The 17899-nt window shown below is 46.9% G+C and overlaps 1 protein-coding gene across 3 annotated transcripts; it reads left to right on the forward strand.

The window, feature by feature from the left end:
* The first annotated feature begins 629 nt into the window (after positions 1-629).
* DDO (D-aspartate oxidase) lies at positions 630-11311 on the forward strand. Of its 3 annotated transcripts, XM_041414842.1 has the most exons (6): positions 709-841; positions 1262-1477; positions 5427-5630; positions 5823-5931; positions 6741-6917; positions 9430-11311. In XM_041414842.1, the coding sequence occupies exons 3-6, from the start codon at positions 5459-5461 to the stop codon at positions 9995-9997; spliced, it is 1026 nt and encodes a 341-aa protein (XP_041270776.1). In that variant the 5' UTR covers positions 709-841; positions 1262-1477; positions 5427-5458; the 3' UTR covers positions 9998-11311. The 3 variants fall into 3 exon arrangements, with proteins under 3 accessions (XP_041270779.1, XP_041270776.1, XP_041270777.1); XM_041414845.1 differs by lacking the exons at positions 1262-1477; positions 5427-5630 and having other exon boundaries at positions 630-841; XM_041414843.1 differs by lacking the exons at positions 1262-1477; positions 5427-5630; positions 5823-5931 and having other exon boundaries at positions 720-841.
* Positions 11312-17899: the final 6588 nt, after the last annotated feature.

Raw genomic sequence — 17899 nt, forward strand, 5'->3', positions numbered from 1 at the left:
GTTTTCAGAGCACAGCTAGACTGGGAGGCAACAACAATCCACCGTGTGTGGCGCACGCTGTTGCTCTTCATACAGATACCCTTTGGATGGCTGCTGGTCTGAATTCAAATGGCTACAGAGAAAAGGCACCTGCTTCAAAGATCCATTGCAAATGCTCTTCTACAGGGCTGGAGGGGAGCGGTCGGCAAATATTGTCCTGCTGAGAGTGTTCAGGGACGAATGCTCGGGCTGTCAAATATTAGCCAAAATATCCTGACAACGGCTAAGGCCCGGGAGGCAATAAACCGAGGAATATGGCACGCAATTTCATCCCAGGGCTCCTGCAGAGAGGTTTGTTTTTGACAAACTCATGTTTTCCTGCCGAAAACAGCCCTGCCTGGCTGCGCTCGTTAGGGATTTGCGGTCTGGCAGGAGACCGCTCGTTCCTCAGCGACCTGCGGAGGCTGGAGTTCCCCTCCCGGCCGCTCGCGCCATTGCCCAAGCGCTGTGGCAATCCTCAGGCAGCTCCAAAGCACTCAAACATGACTGCCTGTGAGGGACGGAAAAGGACAATGTATTCCCTGCAGCACAGCGGGTCCAGCTGGGCCTCCCCCAGAGGGAATATCAGGGGGGAAAGTTCTGGCAGGCGGCAGAGAGCCCGGCCCTGGCAGAGGCTGCCGGGCGCTCCGGGAGCGCTGCCAGCGCCGGAGGCGGCCTGAGCCTGGGCCTGGGCACAAACAGCTCCTTCATCCAGCGGGAGCGGAGCCGGGCCCCGGCAGTGCCCCGGGACAGGGGAGCGGCGGCCCCCGCGCTGCCCGGAACGCCGGCTCTTCCAGGCGGGACCGGGCCTCCTCCTCACCAGGTATCGCCTGCTCTCCCCGCTTGGGTTGTTTCCAGACCGTACTTACAGGTGAAGAAGTAAATGTTGGATGCCGGAGCCCTTTTGCTGCCGAGGGCCGGGAGGCGCCCGCAGTGGCTGCGTGGGGAATTCCCGCGGGCAGATCCCATCTCCCGCAGCCGGGCAGGGAGGGCTCAGCCCACACACCGGGCGGGAGGGGTGAACCGCAGGGCTTAGCTGGGGGGAAGGCCCGGGATCGCAGCTGCTCCCGTTTCCCTCTTCCCCGCCCTGAGCGGCGACATGCCGGCCCTGGAGGGGCAAGGATCGCAGAGAGGGTTGATTTCCTCTCCCTTTTGGGAGGAAAGCAAGAGCATCGGTGTGTGAGCATCGCTCATGGTGAAGGCGGCTCTTGCAGGTGGCTGATGGAGGACCATCCCTTCGCAGGTGTGTCCCATGCTTGCAAACCAGCCACCTGAAGGAGGAGCTGAGGCCTCCCGCGGTCCCCTGTGGCAGTGGCTGTCTGTGAGCACCTGTGAGTCCTGCTTTCTGCCAGCGGTGCTGTGTGTGCAGAAAGGCTGAGGGGATCCCGAGGAGCCTCTAGAGTCCTTTGTTCGGTGAGGAAAGGTCATCCTCGCCTTCCTCCTGCAGCACTTCCTAAATGTACGTCTGACAGGGCAGCCCAAAGAGCAGAAAGGGGGGACCTGGCCAGGGTCAAAAGGCCAAAATCAGGAGCTTCTTTGCAGCAATCGCCCAAGAATGAATCAGTCTTTGCCCAGAAAAATCCCTCTCTGGGGTCATGTGAAAGGAAGTAACACCAAGAGTGCTTGTAAACTGGGGAAGTAATAAGACAAAAGTGATCAACAAAAAAAAAAATGAAGTGAAAAAGTATTCCATGGCATGCACTGACAGGGACAGTGGTACAGCTGCCCTGGTGGATGAGGAGCCCCTCCAGAAGCTCAGAAAGGCTTGAGCCTTTGCCCCCCAGTACCAGAGGCTTCACATGATTCAAAACAGTGTTTCAGCACTTACTAATGATGAGAGTCAGTTAAAAAAAAAAAAAAACCAACAAACTAAGCCCTTCAAATATAACAGGTTTTTGGTTTTCTTTAGTTACTTCCTGTTCTAACTTTTCTGGTCAACAGTTCAGCTGGGCTTTTTCCACTGTTTATTTGGGTGTGTAAATATGCTTATTTTGGTAGGCCAGCCGGATTGCGACACAAGCTAAGAGCGTCCAGCCTGCTGTGTCTGTGGGCTGCAGCTGCAGCTGGCAGTGGATGTGCACGTTCCTCTGTGTGTGTGTGTGTGTGTGTGCTGGGGAGCAGTGTATTTATCCATATTGGCCACGTTACCCACTGCCAGAACAATGTTAGAGCTGAAAGTTAGTGGCACTTAGTGGTGACATACAGCTATTTGAGGCAAGAAAGAATAAAGACCCCCTTGTGTCACATGAGGCTGACATTGTCTCCTCAGCTGTGGGAGTTGGGAGGTGAAGTCATGTCACAAAGTATCTCAGTATTTTTAAAACTAATTCGTTCTGGCCTGGGAGAAGCTGGGGCATGGCAGAGACATAAAACCCGCATTAGGCAACTGATGTCCTCCTTGCTGGAGAGTACAGCTCCAGGTAACTCTCTCTGGCTTCTGTCCTGTTCTTCATACACTATGAAGGGACAGAAAGCTAAACAATACCTGTCACCATTCAACTCCCTCCCCAAGAGCTACTGCAACTGATCTGCTTTTTAAATGCTGATTTTTGCAAAATGCTCAGGCCTGTCTGAGGGGATGAGAAGTGTCAACCCTGCTGGGACTAAGCTGGGCTGCACATCAGCTAAAAATAGTTTCTCCTTCTCTGCCCTCCACCCAGCAAGGTGCAGGCTGTGCTGCCAGGGCAGAGCCATAGGTGGGCCTTGCACTCAAAGCAGGGTCAGTAGCTCTGCAAAGCCCAAGCTGTGCTTGCTCATACAAGCTGTGTGTAGCCTCTGCTTTGCACCCAGCTAGTTTTTGGCATGGAGGGCTGTGCTCCTGGGCTGCAGCAGTAGGTGCAGGAAAAGTGGTGCATTGAACAGGTGCTCGTCATGGTCTTCTGAGCTGCTCTCACTGGCTCCAGCACTGCCAGCAGCCCCTTCCTGCCCTCGCTGGATTTTGCAGCATAGGGATCAGTTGATATCAAACTGGCTCATCTGCAAAAATCCCTTCTGAACTGGGTAGACTTGTGAAACCTGAATCTCCACCAAGCCACAGCTCCCCTTTCTTCCCTGGGGACAGGGAGGTCAGTCAGGAAATTCAATCTCCACCGTGGTCCGAGGGCTTCAGCGAAGGAGAGTTGTGAGGGACAACCGAAAGCACAACTCTGGCAGGTGGATAATGTACCCATTGCATATGTTCCAGGGCAGCTGAAAAAGCAGGGCTGTGTTTTCCATGGACTGCTGGGAGGCTCACTGGGCACTCTGAGAGCCACACGCCATTTCCACAGCTGCCAGTTCTGAGTGAGGAGGTTTATTCATAAAGATGTATTTAGATACCTTTCTCAGAACCAGTTTTCCTCAGTAATTACAGAATTGTTACCCAGCCCCTCAATTTCTTGTTGCTAATATTCTTCCTTGCTTTCTCTTTTCCCTTCCCACAACATTTTTCCGGACTGGGTTTCTGGGTGTCAGTCATGCAAGCCAGCAGTTCTGGTCCAAGGTCCATTTTCCCCCCTGTACTGTATCCTATTCCTCTGCTGTGCAGGCACTTCTGTAATCAGCTTGTAAAAGAAGATGTGCTAATTAACAGAAAGAAACGTTGCCCAGAGAGGAAGAAGACGGGTTGTAACAACCCTTGGCTGTGATGCAGAAGGAATGCAATGACAGGCAACAGTTCCTGCTGCTCTTTCCCTTCTTACATAGCAGAGACATCAAATTTTAAGTAGTGAAACCTCAGGGGTAACTGAGAAGCTGCGTGAACAGTTATGAGCAAGGATCTCATAAATAAACCTGACCTATCATAATTCCAAGTTGTCTGTCTTGCCTAAATTTATGTCAAAGACACCAAAAGCCACAGGAAGATGGTAAATCAGCCTGTCTTTGTAAGTGCAGGCACTGGTTTCCAGTAAAAGTTCTCAGAAAGCAATGTGAGGCTGGATTTCTAGTCACTGATAAGCAAGCCTCATAGGAGAAACCAGAACCATCAGGGCACACAACTGAAGGTCTGTCTCACTCAGCATCCTCTCTGAGAATGAATATTGTGGCTATTCCAGGAAAAAATTAGTCATAGGCAGAAGGGATCTTCCCCCTACATCCTTGGTCAGATTTTGGCAGTAACCTATTGAAGGGGTGCCTGACCCAGCAGGAGCACCCCTACTCACCTGTTCAAAGCTGCAAAAGGATTTATCACCTCTGAGACTGCCTAATCTCTCTCTTCTGGGCCCATTTAGTCCTGGCTTTGAGGAGTTTGCAGGGTGCACAGAGCTGCATGGTTCAGTTCTACTTGGTGCCTTCACCAGTGTAGTGTGAGAGCTGGCCATGGCCAGGAACACAGACTGGCACCTCACTGGAATGGGCGACCAAGTGACTGTCAACCAAGAGCTGTGTGCCACTCCTGAGGACAGCTGCCAGCTCCGAAGCTTGCCCAGGACAGGGGAAAATAGACACTGCACTTCCTGGAGTGGCAATCAGCAGATGAGGAGTGAAGTGGAGCTGCTCCAGGACATAAAGCAAGTTATAAAGTAAAGCAGAGAGAGGCAAAAATACAAGCCCTTGGAGCAGCAAGACTGGCTGGCACCTGGAGACCGCCATGTGCTGCTAAGCAAGCATGGCAGCCTTGGATGCCCATGAATCTGTCCAAGGTAGTGAGTCATGCTGGCAGGTACAAGGACCAAGAATGGATTGGAGACCTCCAGTGTGATTTGCTTCTGCTGACCAGGCAGTGATAGCCCTCACTGCTGGAGATTCCAATATTCAAGTGACCTTTTGGCTTAACAAGCTTAAAAAAAGCCAGTTTCTCCAGAGCTAGGTGCCTTTTGCATCTGACACAATAGAAAACTTGATGGGTGCCTCACTGCCTCAGATTTTATTGAGGAAACCTTCCCCAAACCGGCCCAAGCACTACTGGTGCACATGCAGATCACTCTCTTGTGCTCAGGATGAGGTAGTGGCTGCTTGAAGACTTTTCAAAACTTTCTGTCATATCAAAGGCTGATTTTTTTAAATCATAACCACAGTCTGGGTTGTGCACAGCAGTTGACCTTCAATTAATTGTTGGGAGGGATTATGTTATATGTTGTGGGGGTATTTCATAGCCTGATATTGCCCTGGATGATAGTAATGTGTGATATGTTGTTTCCCAATGCAGGTAGGAACCTCTCTGCTCTGGCTCTGCGTCCTGGAGATGGCCTCACCCAAGGTTGCAGTGGTGGGTGCAGGAGTCATCGGCCTGTCAAAGACTTTTCAAAACTTTTTGTCATATCAAAGGCTGATTTTTTAAATCATAACCAGAGTCCGGGTTGTGCACAGCAGTTGACCTTCAATTAATTGTTGGGAGGGATTATGTTATATGTTGTGGGGGTATTTCATAGCCTGATATTGCCCTGGATGATAGTAATGTGTGATATGTTGTTTCCCAATGCAGGTAGGAACCTCTCTGCTCTGGCTCTGCGTCCTGGAGATGGCCTCACCCAAGGTTGCAGTGGTGGGTGCAGGAGTCATCGGCCTGTCCACAGCACTGTGCATCACAGAGACTTGTCCCAGCTGCTCTGTGACAGTCCTTTCAGACCAGTTCAGCCCCAACACAACAAGTGATGTGGCAGCTGGGATGCTCATCCCTCATATCTACCCAGGTTCGTTTAATTCAGGGCAGCACTGCCCATGCACGCCATGCCATGTACCCAGGTGTGCAGTGGTGCATAGAGGCTCAGGAAATAAGAGTCATGACCTGTGTTCCCTGTCTGTCCCATATCCTTGACACTCATTTGAATGCTTCTCTTCTTTGCATTATTCCTCCCTGCACATTTGGTTTTGTTCACATGCAGACACACCGATCCACAGGCAGAAACAGTGGTTCAAAGAGACCTTCACTTACCTTTTTGCCATCAGCAACTCAGCCGAGGCATCAGAGGCTGGCATTCACCTGGTCTCTGGGTAAGAACAACCCCTGGGGCAGCCTTTGGTACATTTGTGCTGTGTTCTGGAGCAGGCAGACGGGTTTTCTTTGCTAGAATTCAGGGGTATTCCCTTCAAGGAATAGCTTTTATGTCTGTATTCCCAAGAAACTGCATTGTAGCTGCTCACATAGGATGTATTTTTAGGCAACATTCAGGAACAGGTGTGCACAGAAGACCCACTCAAGTCTGACCAGCACCAAATATCTTTTAACAACCCATGTTTTCCACACTGTCACCCACTAGTTGTTTGCAGCAGGGATCATCTCCATAGGGATGGGACTGCAGGATCCTCCAGCTTCAGCAGCTAGGTACAGGGATTCTGCTGGGGGCTGTGTGTGTTGGGGGTGTTTTATGCTGCCTATTAGGTACTGAGAAATTTGCCTCTTAGGAGTATTGAGACTGAGCACTGTAGCTTTATGGATACCCAAGGAATGGTGAACAAGTGTGCAAGTGGCCCCACCAGGTCCAGCCAGGTGTCTGCAGTTGTGGTGGGGACACTGTAGGAGGGCACTCTGTACATACACCATCACTGGAAGAGCTCTTTGTAGTTTATTTACCCTGGTGGGCCACCCTCACGCTCAGCTGTGCTGACCTTCTGCCTGTTTGCCCGGGCAACTGTTGCAGGAGCAGGCAGCAATTTTTCCCCATTGCTGTTAGCCTTGCAGAGCTCCACTGATATGGAGAAAGAGGTTCCTGAGCTCCTGGGTTTGTTCTAAGGTTTCCATGACACATAACATGGCCGAGCAATAGCAGTGAAGTTTCCCATATTTTTCTCTGTCTTTCTAGCTGGCAGGTCTTTAAAAGCACCCCCAAGGAAGAGTTACCTTTCTGGTCAGATACTGTGCTGGGATTTCGACCAATGTCCGAAGCAGAACTCCAAAAGTTCCCGCAGCACCAATTTGGTCAGGCCTTTACAACCCTGAAATGTGACTGCCCATCCTACCTGCTGTGGCTGGAGAAAAGGTAGGGTTTGCTGCAGGCTGGGCATGCAGAGGGGAAACCCTGGCAGAGGGACTGGAGGCAAGACAGGGTTTCCTTGAGAGCCTTAGATTTGGGCAAAACTGGGAAAAGGCTGTTTCTCATTGCGGAAAATGCGACAAGCTCTTGCTTGGGGAGAAGCGCAGGAAATAAATACAGAACTTTTCTGAAATGTGTAAGTCCCTATTTATGCAATGTCCACTTTGTCCCAGCGTGTCTGTACAGTGGGGCTTGGAGTGTGAGCGACCCTGGACATAGGGCCAACATGGGGCCATGCTTGGCCAGCCAGACCTTGAAGGTACATCAGGAACATGCCATGTCCTGAGAAAACATTTGGCTGCTCCACATTTGCCAAACTTCCCAAATAATATCCCTCTGTTTTTGAAGATATATCCAGTCTCTGTGAGAATAAGCACATCTAGGAAGGTGTCTTACTGTGAAGACTTTGCTCTTATGAAGTAGCTGGACCAATTAATCTCAAATTTGTTCAACAATTGGAGTAATTTCTTAAACCATTTGGGTGAAAAAAAAAACCCCAAAATGTTAAACAGCATCATCTTGTAACAAATTTCTTGAAAAAGTTTGCCTGCGTAAGGTGGGTGACACACTCACTCTGAGGAGTTGTGGCTTCAGAGTTCATGCCTGGATTAACATCAAAGTTAGAAAATCTGCCAATTTCCAAATATTTAAGTTTCCCCCAAATACCTCAATTTTGGAGAACCGTAGGGAGAGACAGGATGCCGATCTGAAAGGGTGCTGACACCCTGGGACATACTGGGGTCAGTTTTTAATCCAAATAAGTACCTCTAAAGTGGGCAAATGGGCTGTATCTGCTTGAGAGAAAGAGACAGGCTGCAAGCTGATTTGGGGTTAAGTAAAGAGATGTGTACTGACACCAAAGTACAAATTGCCAGCTCAGCTGCTTACTTGGATGCCTTTCATCACACTGCAAAATGTGAAAAAGCATTTCTTCTTGTAGCAGCCAAGCGGGCTGGGAGTTCTCCTGTGGCACCAGTGCCATGTGAGGTCTGTGCCATCTACTCGGTACATGTGATCTGTCATGTTTCATTGCCTAACTGAAGCAAATTTCTGCTCCAGGACAGCTAAGTTGTACAACCCATTTAGTATCTGCCATGTGATTTCTGCTCTCTCCTTATTTCTCAAAGGATGTAATCTAATGAGATGATCAAGCTCTTTTTTTTTTTTTTTTCTCTTCTCCCTGGTGATGAGAAGTGAGAGAATATTAAACATGTAACTAATTCTCAACCCCCTAGTGACCTGAGCAGTATTTATAGACCATTCCTGGCAATCCACAAGGAAAATTGTTGTTGTGCCCACCTTGCTTGGCCAAAAATAGACTTCAGGAATTTTTTCCTGCTTACTTGCCCAAATTCAGGCGTTTTCAGCAGGTTTTTTCAATGGTGTATTTTTTATGGCGTGGTGACAGGGTCCTAGCAACAACTCTTAGGAGCTCTTCCTGCAAGTTGCCCAGCCACAGCTGCTGCATGACATCTCTCCTGTTCTTTGTAGACAGCTTCAGTGTCCTGCTACATCAGGCCCCAGAGCATCAACTATGCCCTGGATTCTTGGCTCACTTACTGCTTTGTGGGAAACCACTGCTTTCATAGTAGAGTTGATGACTTTGCCAGCTGCTAGAATGTTGCAGAGGATGGGATTTTCCACTCAGTGCATCACAGACCTGTCTCCTGACTTGCTTATCCTAAAACCCCCAGCAAAAAACCCCTACAATGGGATCCAGCTGACAGCATGCAAGGACCAGTGATTTTCCACAGGGAAGAGCTTCAAAATTCAGGCAAGTTCAGGGAAGGATTTGACTTGAAATTGAGTTCAGAAGTGAATCTCAAGAAGAGGTGACTTTCACTGAAGAGCAGACATGTATGTATAGTGCTCTGAGCCATCCTGGGTGATTCCTGGCTGCTGCTCCAGAAGGTTATGGGCACCCTGGGGGTCCTGTGCCACATCTGCCCAGCCTTAGTGCAGATCTTAGGGCTCGGCACATGGCACTAGATGGCTACATAGCTCAGGAGGTGAGTTGGGAATGAATGTGACAACATATAACAGACACATTAAAAGGGGGGTAGGACAATAGCTCTGCCACTAGCATGAGCAAGTTGCTAAGTAAATCTGTTGTTTCCCAGCTTGCTTGGGCTGTTAAAGCTTGATACTGTTACCAAAATGAATCAGACCATGAAGACCTGACTGTTTGCCTAGGGTCTGGTGCCCTAAAACTTCTTCTAAAACTTCTCTAAAACTGCTCAACTTATTGTACTTTTTCCAGCCCAGCCAGGCTAAATACCTCTTACCAAATCACACCAATCACAAAACAGAACCCCCATGGCATTTTCTTTGCTTTTTGTCCTAGCTATTGTTTGGTCTTGATCAGTATGTAAAGGCAAAGGCAAATTATCTCATTAATTAATGTTCACAATAGTTACATAATGGTTTAGGGGTTTCTTTTCTGCCTCACTTTTTGCAGGTTGAAAGCAACTGGCACCCAGATATACACCAGAAAAGTGGCAGACTTGTGGGAGCTGCACAGTGAATATGACATCGTTGTCAACTGCACAGGCATGGGAGCCCACCATCTGGTGGGGGACAAGGAGCTCTTCCCTGTCAGGGGACAAGTGCTCAAGGTTCACGCTCCTTGGGTGACACAATTCATCCGGGATGGAGATGGCTTAACTTACATCTACCCAGGGATACACAGGGTGACCCTGGGGGGAACCAGGGAAAGGGGAAGCTGGAGTCTCTCCCCTGATGCTGGCACTACTAGAGACATCTTTGACAGATGCTGCTCCCTTGAGCCCTCTCTGCAGCGAGCTAAGGATATCGAGGTGAAGGTGGGCCTGAGGCCATCCAGGCAGTGTGTGAGAGTGCAAAGAGAGGTTTTGAGCCAAGGAGGAGTTAAGCTCCCAGTGGTTCACAACTATGGGCATGGGGCAGGTGGCTTTTCAGTGCACTGGGGCACAGCCAAAGAGGCTGCTTCCCTGGTGGAAGAGTGCATTTCTGCTCTGCAGGGCTCCTCATCGAGAGCCAAGCTTTGAATCCCAGAGGCTCCTTTTCCATCTACAGGTAGTGCTGCATCTCCTAGTAGCAACTTGGGCTTTAAGTCCATTACTGTGTAGAAGGAAACTAAGTCAACATCTTGTTCCAATGCAGATACTCAGTGATATCTTTAACCACCTTGGAAAGGCATGATGTGTTGATCCATGTATTAGCCCAGCTGATCATCTCCTTCATCTGCCCTGGGTATTTGTCCTAGTCTCGTGTGGAAAAGACAAGATACACAAATATTCTTCACATAACGGGGATCAGGTTGCTGCATTATAAAACAAATAACATCAATTTAGCATTTCTGCACCTGCATCTAAACGGTGTCAGATGCAGTAAAAATACGTTGTCTCCATTTGTACCAAATCTAATCTAGAATTGCCTTTGTTTCTGCCACCTTGCTAACAAATTTTATCATTGTCTATATGATTTAAAAGGAAAAGAAAACCCCATGCAGTGCTGCATTACAGTGCTCCAGGTCAGCTCTTACAGAAAGTAGCATTAGGTCACGGTCACACACAGTGACCAGGCAAATGTGATTTTAAGAGCAGGTCTGTGATATCCATCACTGCATTTGCTCATATTGCACCTCAGGGAACTTAAAGTTGCTGCTAATATTGCCCCACATGAGCTACAGTTTTGTGCATCTTTTCTCACGCTAGTTTGCAAATCTGTTTTTTTCTTTCAAGGCCCTCAGATTTTGCTCTTAGACACCAGTGATTTCCCCCCAGCCCCTCCCCTCCTCCCCCACACAGCAGCATTCATATGACCTTTGTTATACTGAAGAGGATTTTCCAGAGTGGGCTGGGGAATGCAGCATCCCTTTTCTGCTTCACAACAGCACTGTCTGCTTTCCTTGCAACAGCTGATAGGAATAAATTGGTGACAAACCAACAAGGATTCTAACACCAGCATCAGTTTCATAGAAGAGCTATTTAAGACTAGATAAACACTCTGAGGAAAAAGTTGTAACTGGACATGAGCAAGCTCCTCTGCTGTAAGAAAGCTGAGTTCTCTGCTCGCTCCATGGCAGAAGCTCTGCTGGGCTTTACACTCCCCTCAGCAATTCAAACCCTTTGATGTGTCTGAAGATAATCACTCCCCAAAACTGGATCTTACCATCAAAGTACAGGTCTGACTCTTAGTGATTAAATGACTCATTAAATCTTTAAGGGCTCACTTGAGAGTGTTATCATCCATTTTTTGTCTAGCTTTTTTGTCCACAGAATTACAAAACCATTCAAAATCCTTCAATAATTCCAGTGATTAAAATTAACTGATAAATAAAGTTCTAATAATGGAGCAAAGGTCACTTCTGTAGTGTTTCCTTTCATAAGCAAGGCATTTTCTTTAATTTGGAATGGCTTGACAGGGCCAAGAAAGGCCACATTCAGCTACCAACTCCTGCTGTTCTCAGGAGGATGAGGACAGTTATCATTTGCAAGGAACAGCTGTCAGAAGAAACATCACCAAATTAAATTATGGGCCAATAAGCACCTGGGACCAGCGTAAGCCACCCCTGCCTTTAGCAGGGCTGAAGAAGAATAAGAAAGAGAATCCTCATTTTCTCAGCTCTGAAAGCTAATTTTGCACTCCCCCCTTTGTCCGTCCCCCCTCCCAGTTTGTCCTTTCCAGTGGTATGAGAGGGCAGAGCTGCTGCTTTTGGCAGCAGTGTTGGCGTAGGGCTTGTCAAACTGCAGCTTTGTCCTCAGCTAACACAGAACATAAAAATACATGGAAAAAGAACATAAGAATGGGCTCTTTTTCTTAATCTTTATTTTAAGTTTTAAAATAGCAAACAGTGTAACTTATCCTGGAACAAGAAATGCTACTAATGCTAGTAAGGTGATCATAGTCCCATAAGAAAGGAAAGCTGTGCTTGTGCACTTCTTCTCTGCAGGGTGATGGGGTTTCTTCTAATCTAGTTCTAAAAATTGTCTGGTTGATACAGTGTCAAACAGGTTGGGCTGCAAAGCTTATCCATCTGGTATCCTAGCTCTGCTCATGCCCAGCAGAGAGAACAGCCACTTCTGGTCTACGGTCTTCCTTATCTGAGGGGTAGCTTAGTGTTTCAGATGATTTATCTTCCTCACAGTGGTTGACTTGCTTCTAAAACCAATTATGGTTCTTCTATACTCCCCAATATCTGTAAAGGGAGAAACTGTCCGGGAGCAGAGCTTGTTGCCTTCATCTTTGTCTTGAACCTAAAACCATCATCTGATGGCCCTTTCTTGCATGTTCTGAGAGGTCGTGACTCCATGGCCCATTTGAGTTTATAGAGTTCCACCATACTCTCTCTCAGACTCTTCTTTCCACCTTGAATAATCTTGGTTTACATAATACATAATTGCCTCACTTTCACAAGCCCTGATCCTCATGGGGACATACCTGTTGGAGAAGACAGCACAGTAAAGCATAAGCAATCCAGGAGGTTCCTTCTCCAAGTGATAGAGCAGCCAACAAGGTGAGGTGCTATTATGGACTCTCTTCTTGTCAACAAGGAGGTACTGGTGTCCCAAGTGAAGATATTCCTCAGAGGTCAATATTGGGGCTGGTGCTGTGAAAAATCTTTGCCAGTGACACAGAAGTGGGACTGAGTGCACCCTCAGCAAGTTTGCCAATGACACCAGGCTGTGTGGTGCAGTGGACACACTGGAGGGAAGGGATGTCATCCAGAGGGACCATGGCAGGTTTGAGAGGTGGGATTGTGCAAACCTTATCATGTTCAACAAGGCCAAGTGTAAGGTCCTGCATCTGGGTTGGGGCAATCCCAAATACAAATACAGGTTGGGTGGAGAATGGACTGAGAGCAGCCCTGAGGAGAGAGACCTAGGGGTGTTGCTTGAGGAGAAGTTCAACGTGACCTGGCAATGTGTGCTTGCAGCCCAGGAAGCCAACTGTATCCTTGTCTACATTGAAGCAGAGTGACCAGAAGGTTGAGGAGGGTGATTCTGCCCCTCTGCTCTGCTCTTGTGAGACCCCACCTCAAGTGCTGCATCCAGCTCTGGGGACCCCAACATAAGAAGAATATGCACCTGCTGGAGGGAGTCCAGAGGAGATTATGAAGATGATCAGAGGGCTGGAGAACCTCTCCCTATGTATGTAGGTTGAAAGAGCTAGGGTTGTTCAGCCTGGAGAGGAGACAACTCTGGAGAGACCTTAAAGCACCTCCCAGTACCTAAAGGGGGCTAACAAGAGAGTTAGAGACTTTTTGCAAGGGTATGTAGTAACAGGACAAGGAGGAATGGCTTTAAAATGGAAGAGGGTGGATTTAGATTAGAAAAATTTCTTCACTGTGAGGGTGGTGAGGCCCTGGCACAGGTTGTCTAGAGATGTGTGTGCCTTATACCTGGAAGCATCCAAGACCAAGTTAAATGGGGCTTTAAGCAACCTGGTCTAATAGAAGGTGCACTTGCCCATGCCAGGGGGTGGAACTAGATGATCTTTAATGTCCCTTCCAACCCAAACCGTTCCATAATTCTATGACCCCTCTTCCCTTCAAAATATATTAAAATGCTTTATAGTAATTAATAAGCATTTAAGTGACAACCAGATACCTGTCCTGAGTAGTACTAGGTGTTTCAGAGACCATGGCTGTGGCTGGGTAGTGAGGTAGTCTTCCTCCCAGCTCAGCCAGGTGTTTTTCTCTGCTGTTAGCTATACTGATTTTCACCTGCCGTTACTTTGTGCGAACTCATGAGATGGTTTTTGCAACTCCTTTAGGCAGTTTGCATTTTACTGCCTTCAACAAACTGGTACCACCAGCAGCTCAGCCATTTGCCTGACTGATGGGTCTGTGGATGAACGCTGGCCCTACCGCGATCCCTCTAAGATGCAATTGGCAGCTTCTCTCCGCTGTGAAGAATGGATGATTTATCCTTACCTTGTCTCTCTATCCTGTATGCAGCTGCTGACTCATGAGAGGATCTTCCCTCTTACCATGCCAGATTAGCTTCTTAATGGGTCCTTGGTGACAGATGTTGTTAAAGGCTTTCCAGAAGCTGAGCAGATCATAGTGAGCGGATTGCTCTCATCTGCAGCTTCACAGTTTCCTCTGAAGCCGTCAGAGGGTGGTGCAGCACAGCTTCATAGGCTCTCACTGCAAAGCTCTGCCAATTCTCCCCTCTTGCTCTGTGTCTCTCCTTGCAACTATTCTGTTACTATGGCTTTTGCTGTTTGCCTGCCACAGGTGTCAGATTTAATGGCTTGCATTTCTCTAGATCCCTTAGAGTGCTTAAAAGAAAACAGTATCACTTGCCGTCCTTTTTCTTCAGCTGTTTTAAGTAAAAGCTTATACACTAGCTCTTATAGTGCAATCATTTCCATTAGCATTCCTTAAAAACCCACAAGCAAGTAACATCTGCTTTTCAGGAATTTGCTACTATCCCTTGCATTTATTTGTTCTAAAGCCTCATCTAACAACCCTTCAATCTGAGGCAGCTTCCCTGTATTATCCCTTTAACAAATGGTTCTGCCATGAGCATTTCACTAAGCTTTTCTGCGCTGAACACAGACACAAGTAATCTGTTTAGCTCTTGCATTAGGACGTGTTTCCTCTCAAACTCCTTTTCCACCTTGATCATCTGCTGACTGCACACCCTGGTCACCTCCAGCAAAACTCTCCAGCAGGCTCCCAAGTCCTGCTGGGATAGAGGTGTTTTTTTGTCTAGTAGCAAGTTTCCTCAAAATATTTTTTTAGTCTTCCTTTATGTTTCTGCTTTTAATTTGACAGAGTTCATGTCCTTTTCCTGTTTGGAGGGGATCTATTTTGGTTCTTTCCCATGCAATTTTTATCATGCTATTACAATGACCCAGTAATTATCTTCCTTCTGGAATATGTCTGATATTTCTGACTTGTGATTATAAAGAGGTCAAAATGGCACCTTTAAACAAAGTTCACCATGATTCTCTGCTCCTCTCTTCCTCCTCACTTCCCCAGTTTCTAGCTTGAAATTATTTTTTAAATCTTACTCCTTCTCACAGTGGTTCTCTCCCTGGTTAAAGTCATGCCACACAAAGATTGAGCATTCTATTCAGAAACCTCATCTTTTTGTTCCAGAAGCTTTCAATTTGCCAATAATATACCCTAATATTTTGGGAATAACTGAACATTCTTCTGTTATGCTTCCCTGGGCATTGAAAATTTAAATAATCTAAAATATATCCTGGATACATAGTCACTGCTGCCCTGTGCCAGCTGTACACCTGCCCACAAAGGGGAGTCACACTATTTCAGAGCCTTCAGGCCAGCTCACTGACACTGACTGCTTTCAGGCAGCTGAAGTTTGTTGAGATGAGTCCTGTCTTGCTTCAGCTGCCCAGCCCCAGGTGTTGGTCTCCAGCAGTATCTCATCAGCCATCCCTGAGTTTCTGCTCCTCACCCAAGACTCGTGCCAGGAGCAGAAGCAAAGCTGCGGCCTCTGTTGCCTCTCCAGCTCCAGCTGAAGCTGAGCCAGCAGTTGAGGAATTTTCAAAACTCTGTTTTGATCTTAAAATCTGTCTCTGCTGCTGCATCAGCTCTGTAGATTTCATCTGGAATCACAGAACAAGTGTCAGAGAAACACTCACATGTGGGAGAGCATTAACAGTGGAAGGTTCATTAAACCTCCCTGACCTGCCTGTGCTGATGAAAGGTATCCTGAAAGAAAGACTTAGCTGTCACCTGGGCAAAGCATTTTATCCCTGTGCTGTTCCTTAAGCCCATACATGTCTGGACATAAGTTATCCAAACTGTTCTTGAGTATTTCCTTCTTATCCACACTTTCTGATCTACATTGAAGAGGCACCCTTAGCAGATGGCAACCAATCTGTCACACTCACATGGAACTTCAAAGGTGTAATTGTGGTATAGAAAGAGAACGATTATATTTTGAGACATTTTTATCAATCCTTGTGATTCCAGAGAGCAGATGGGATGTGTGATGGATTTTAGAGCGTTAGCACAAAATAATAGTTTTCTGCAACAGAGAATTTTGTTGATTTTCCTCACAGAAACAATGCCATGAAGTCATCTTATCTTGATATAGGCTTTTGACTCTGCTTAAAACAAATTTCTGGAAAATACAGGAAAATTGGCATTCACCATTCATTACCATTCTCTTCCAGTCAAGGACTATTTGAGATAAACTGCAAATTCATTAGGAATAAATGTAGCAATTAGAGATAACATCATGGACTGGACCGAGATTTTTATTGTTTTCACAGCAATCAAGTGGCTATTGTTACGTTGTCTGCTGCTGTAGTCTGTCCTGCTCTTTTCCCTACTTTCCACCAGAGGGAGATATTGGATCAAGCAGTTGCTGAAAAAAACCTCACACCATCTCAAAGACCAAATGGAGTTAATTCAGTGGAAAACTGGATGCCCGTCGGGCTCCTGCATACCTACAGAGCTAGGGGGATTTGGGTGCTTCAATAGGGCTTCGAAAAAGGGTCGTGTATGCTTTATGGATTTATGGAGAACACTTAAAAGAAATACAATAAAATGTGAAGGTAGCAGCATACCAGAAGCAGTTATTAACAAAAAAACCCAAGAAAAACAAAATAATAATAATCCTAGGTTTAGCTGCTGCTATAGCAGTGTGTCCCAGAGTTTTTCCCCCACCAAAAGGCTGGAGAGAAAACCATTATCTTGGATAGCCAAGTGTCCTCAGTTCCTCATGTTGTGGGTTCTTGGGGTCCCCCAGTGCCTCAAGTTATGCCTGGGTTGGACATCCTGTGGGGCAGTCCCTATGTGGCTGCACCCTGGTCCATGCGTCCACTGGCTCCTGACCAGGCTCCTGGTGAGCCCAGACACCATTCTGGGTGCTCAGGTATTAGAAATTACTGCTGCTTCAAGATCTGAAATGGACTGGTTTCTTTCTGGAAATAGAAATTTCTCCCTCATGTCTATTTTTCTCAATGAAGAAGTAAAAATTACATATTTTGGAGAAGGAGAAGCAGACATGAGTCAAAACCCAAGCGTACTGAGAAAGGGAGGTGCTGGTGAGAAAAGAAGGGGGAAAGAGATTTTCTGAAAGTGAATAGCTTCATACAAATGGTATTTCCAAAAGTGAAAGCAGTTTCAAGGGAATATTTTTCCTGTGTTTTGCTTTCATCCTTTGAGACTGTCTTACACCACTGGCAGCAGCCAGCAGGAGCACGGCCCCACATCACTTTGCTCCTGTTAACATCCACTACCCACCACAACACCAGTATATTTCTCACAGAGTAAGAGGCATGTACAGCACGTGCTGTGCTCCCACCATTGTCACATCTCCCACTTTTTGATTCAGCTTCTCCAAAGTCCCAGTCAACCAGTGGATATCTAAGCCTGACATTAGCCTTTCCTTCAATTTGCAAGCCAAACAGAGGAGGGGAAGTTTGTTTATTTTCTGTGTCATCAGACAATTAAACAACTCAGCCAGCTGTCGGCGATTCAGAAGCACCTGTGTGTGAGCCTTCAGTCAGCATTTTGGCTAAAACAAGGTTCTGAAAAACAACCCTTCCCTCAGGGAACACAGTAGAGCCGTGGAGGGAGCTTTTCTGTCACACAAATGAATGGTTTAGGTTGCTTAAAGGATCACCATCAAATATATTAGTGAAAACAAACTTTAATACAAATGCAAAAGTCAGGCAAAGCTCGATAGCAAGGCTTACTCTAATACTGCATGGATAATACATATAAAGGATAACCAATTAGAATCAATTTAGAGTGATTTATATGGAGGTCAGGGATGCAAAAATGGGTAAGGAAGGAAAGGTCAAGGCAGATTCTCTGGTGGGTCATGAGCTTCAGAGTGAACTCCCTTGCTTGCTAGACTGCTTCTCAGAGAGGTGCCCACACATGGCTGGATCCAATCTTAGACTTGCACAGGGTCAGTTGTTTATGTCTAAAGGATCTAGAAGCACTTAAATGT

This window comes from Onychostruthus taczanowskii, unplaced genomic scaffold, assembly GCF_017590055.1.
Source record: "Onychostruthus taczanowskii isolate IOZ18803 unplaced genomic scaffold, ASM1759005v1 scaffold48, whole genome shotgun sequence".
Taxonomy (NCBI): Eukaryota; Metazoa; Chordata; class Aves; order Passeriformes; family Passeridae; genus Onychostruthus; species Onychostruthus taczanowskii.

Excerpts from the sequence above, each read along its gene's own strand:
- DDO (XM_041414842.1), top strand. The coding sequence starts at position 5,459 with ATGGCCTCACCCAAGGTTGCAGTGGTGGGTGCAGGAGTCATCGGCCTG. Across the intron at positions 5,631-5,822 it reads CATCCCTCATATCTACCCAG|ACACACCGATCCACAGGCAG; the intron begins GTTCGTTTAATT and ends GTTCACATGCAG. Across the intron at positions 6,918-9,429 it reads CTGCTGTGGCTGGAGAAAAG|GTTGAAAGCAACTGGCACCC; the intron begins GTAGGGTTTGCT and ends CACTTTTTGCAG.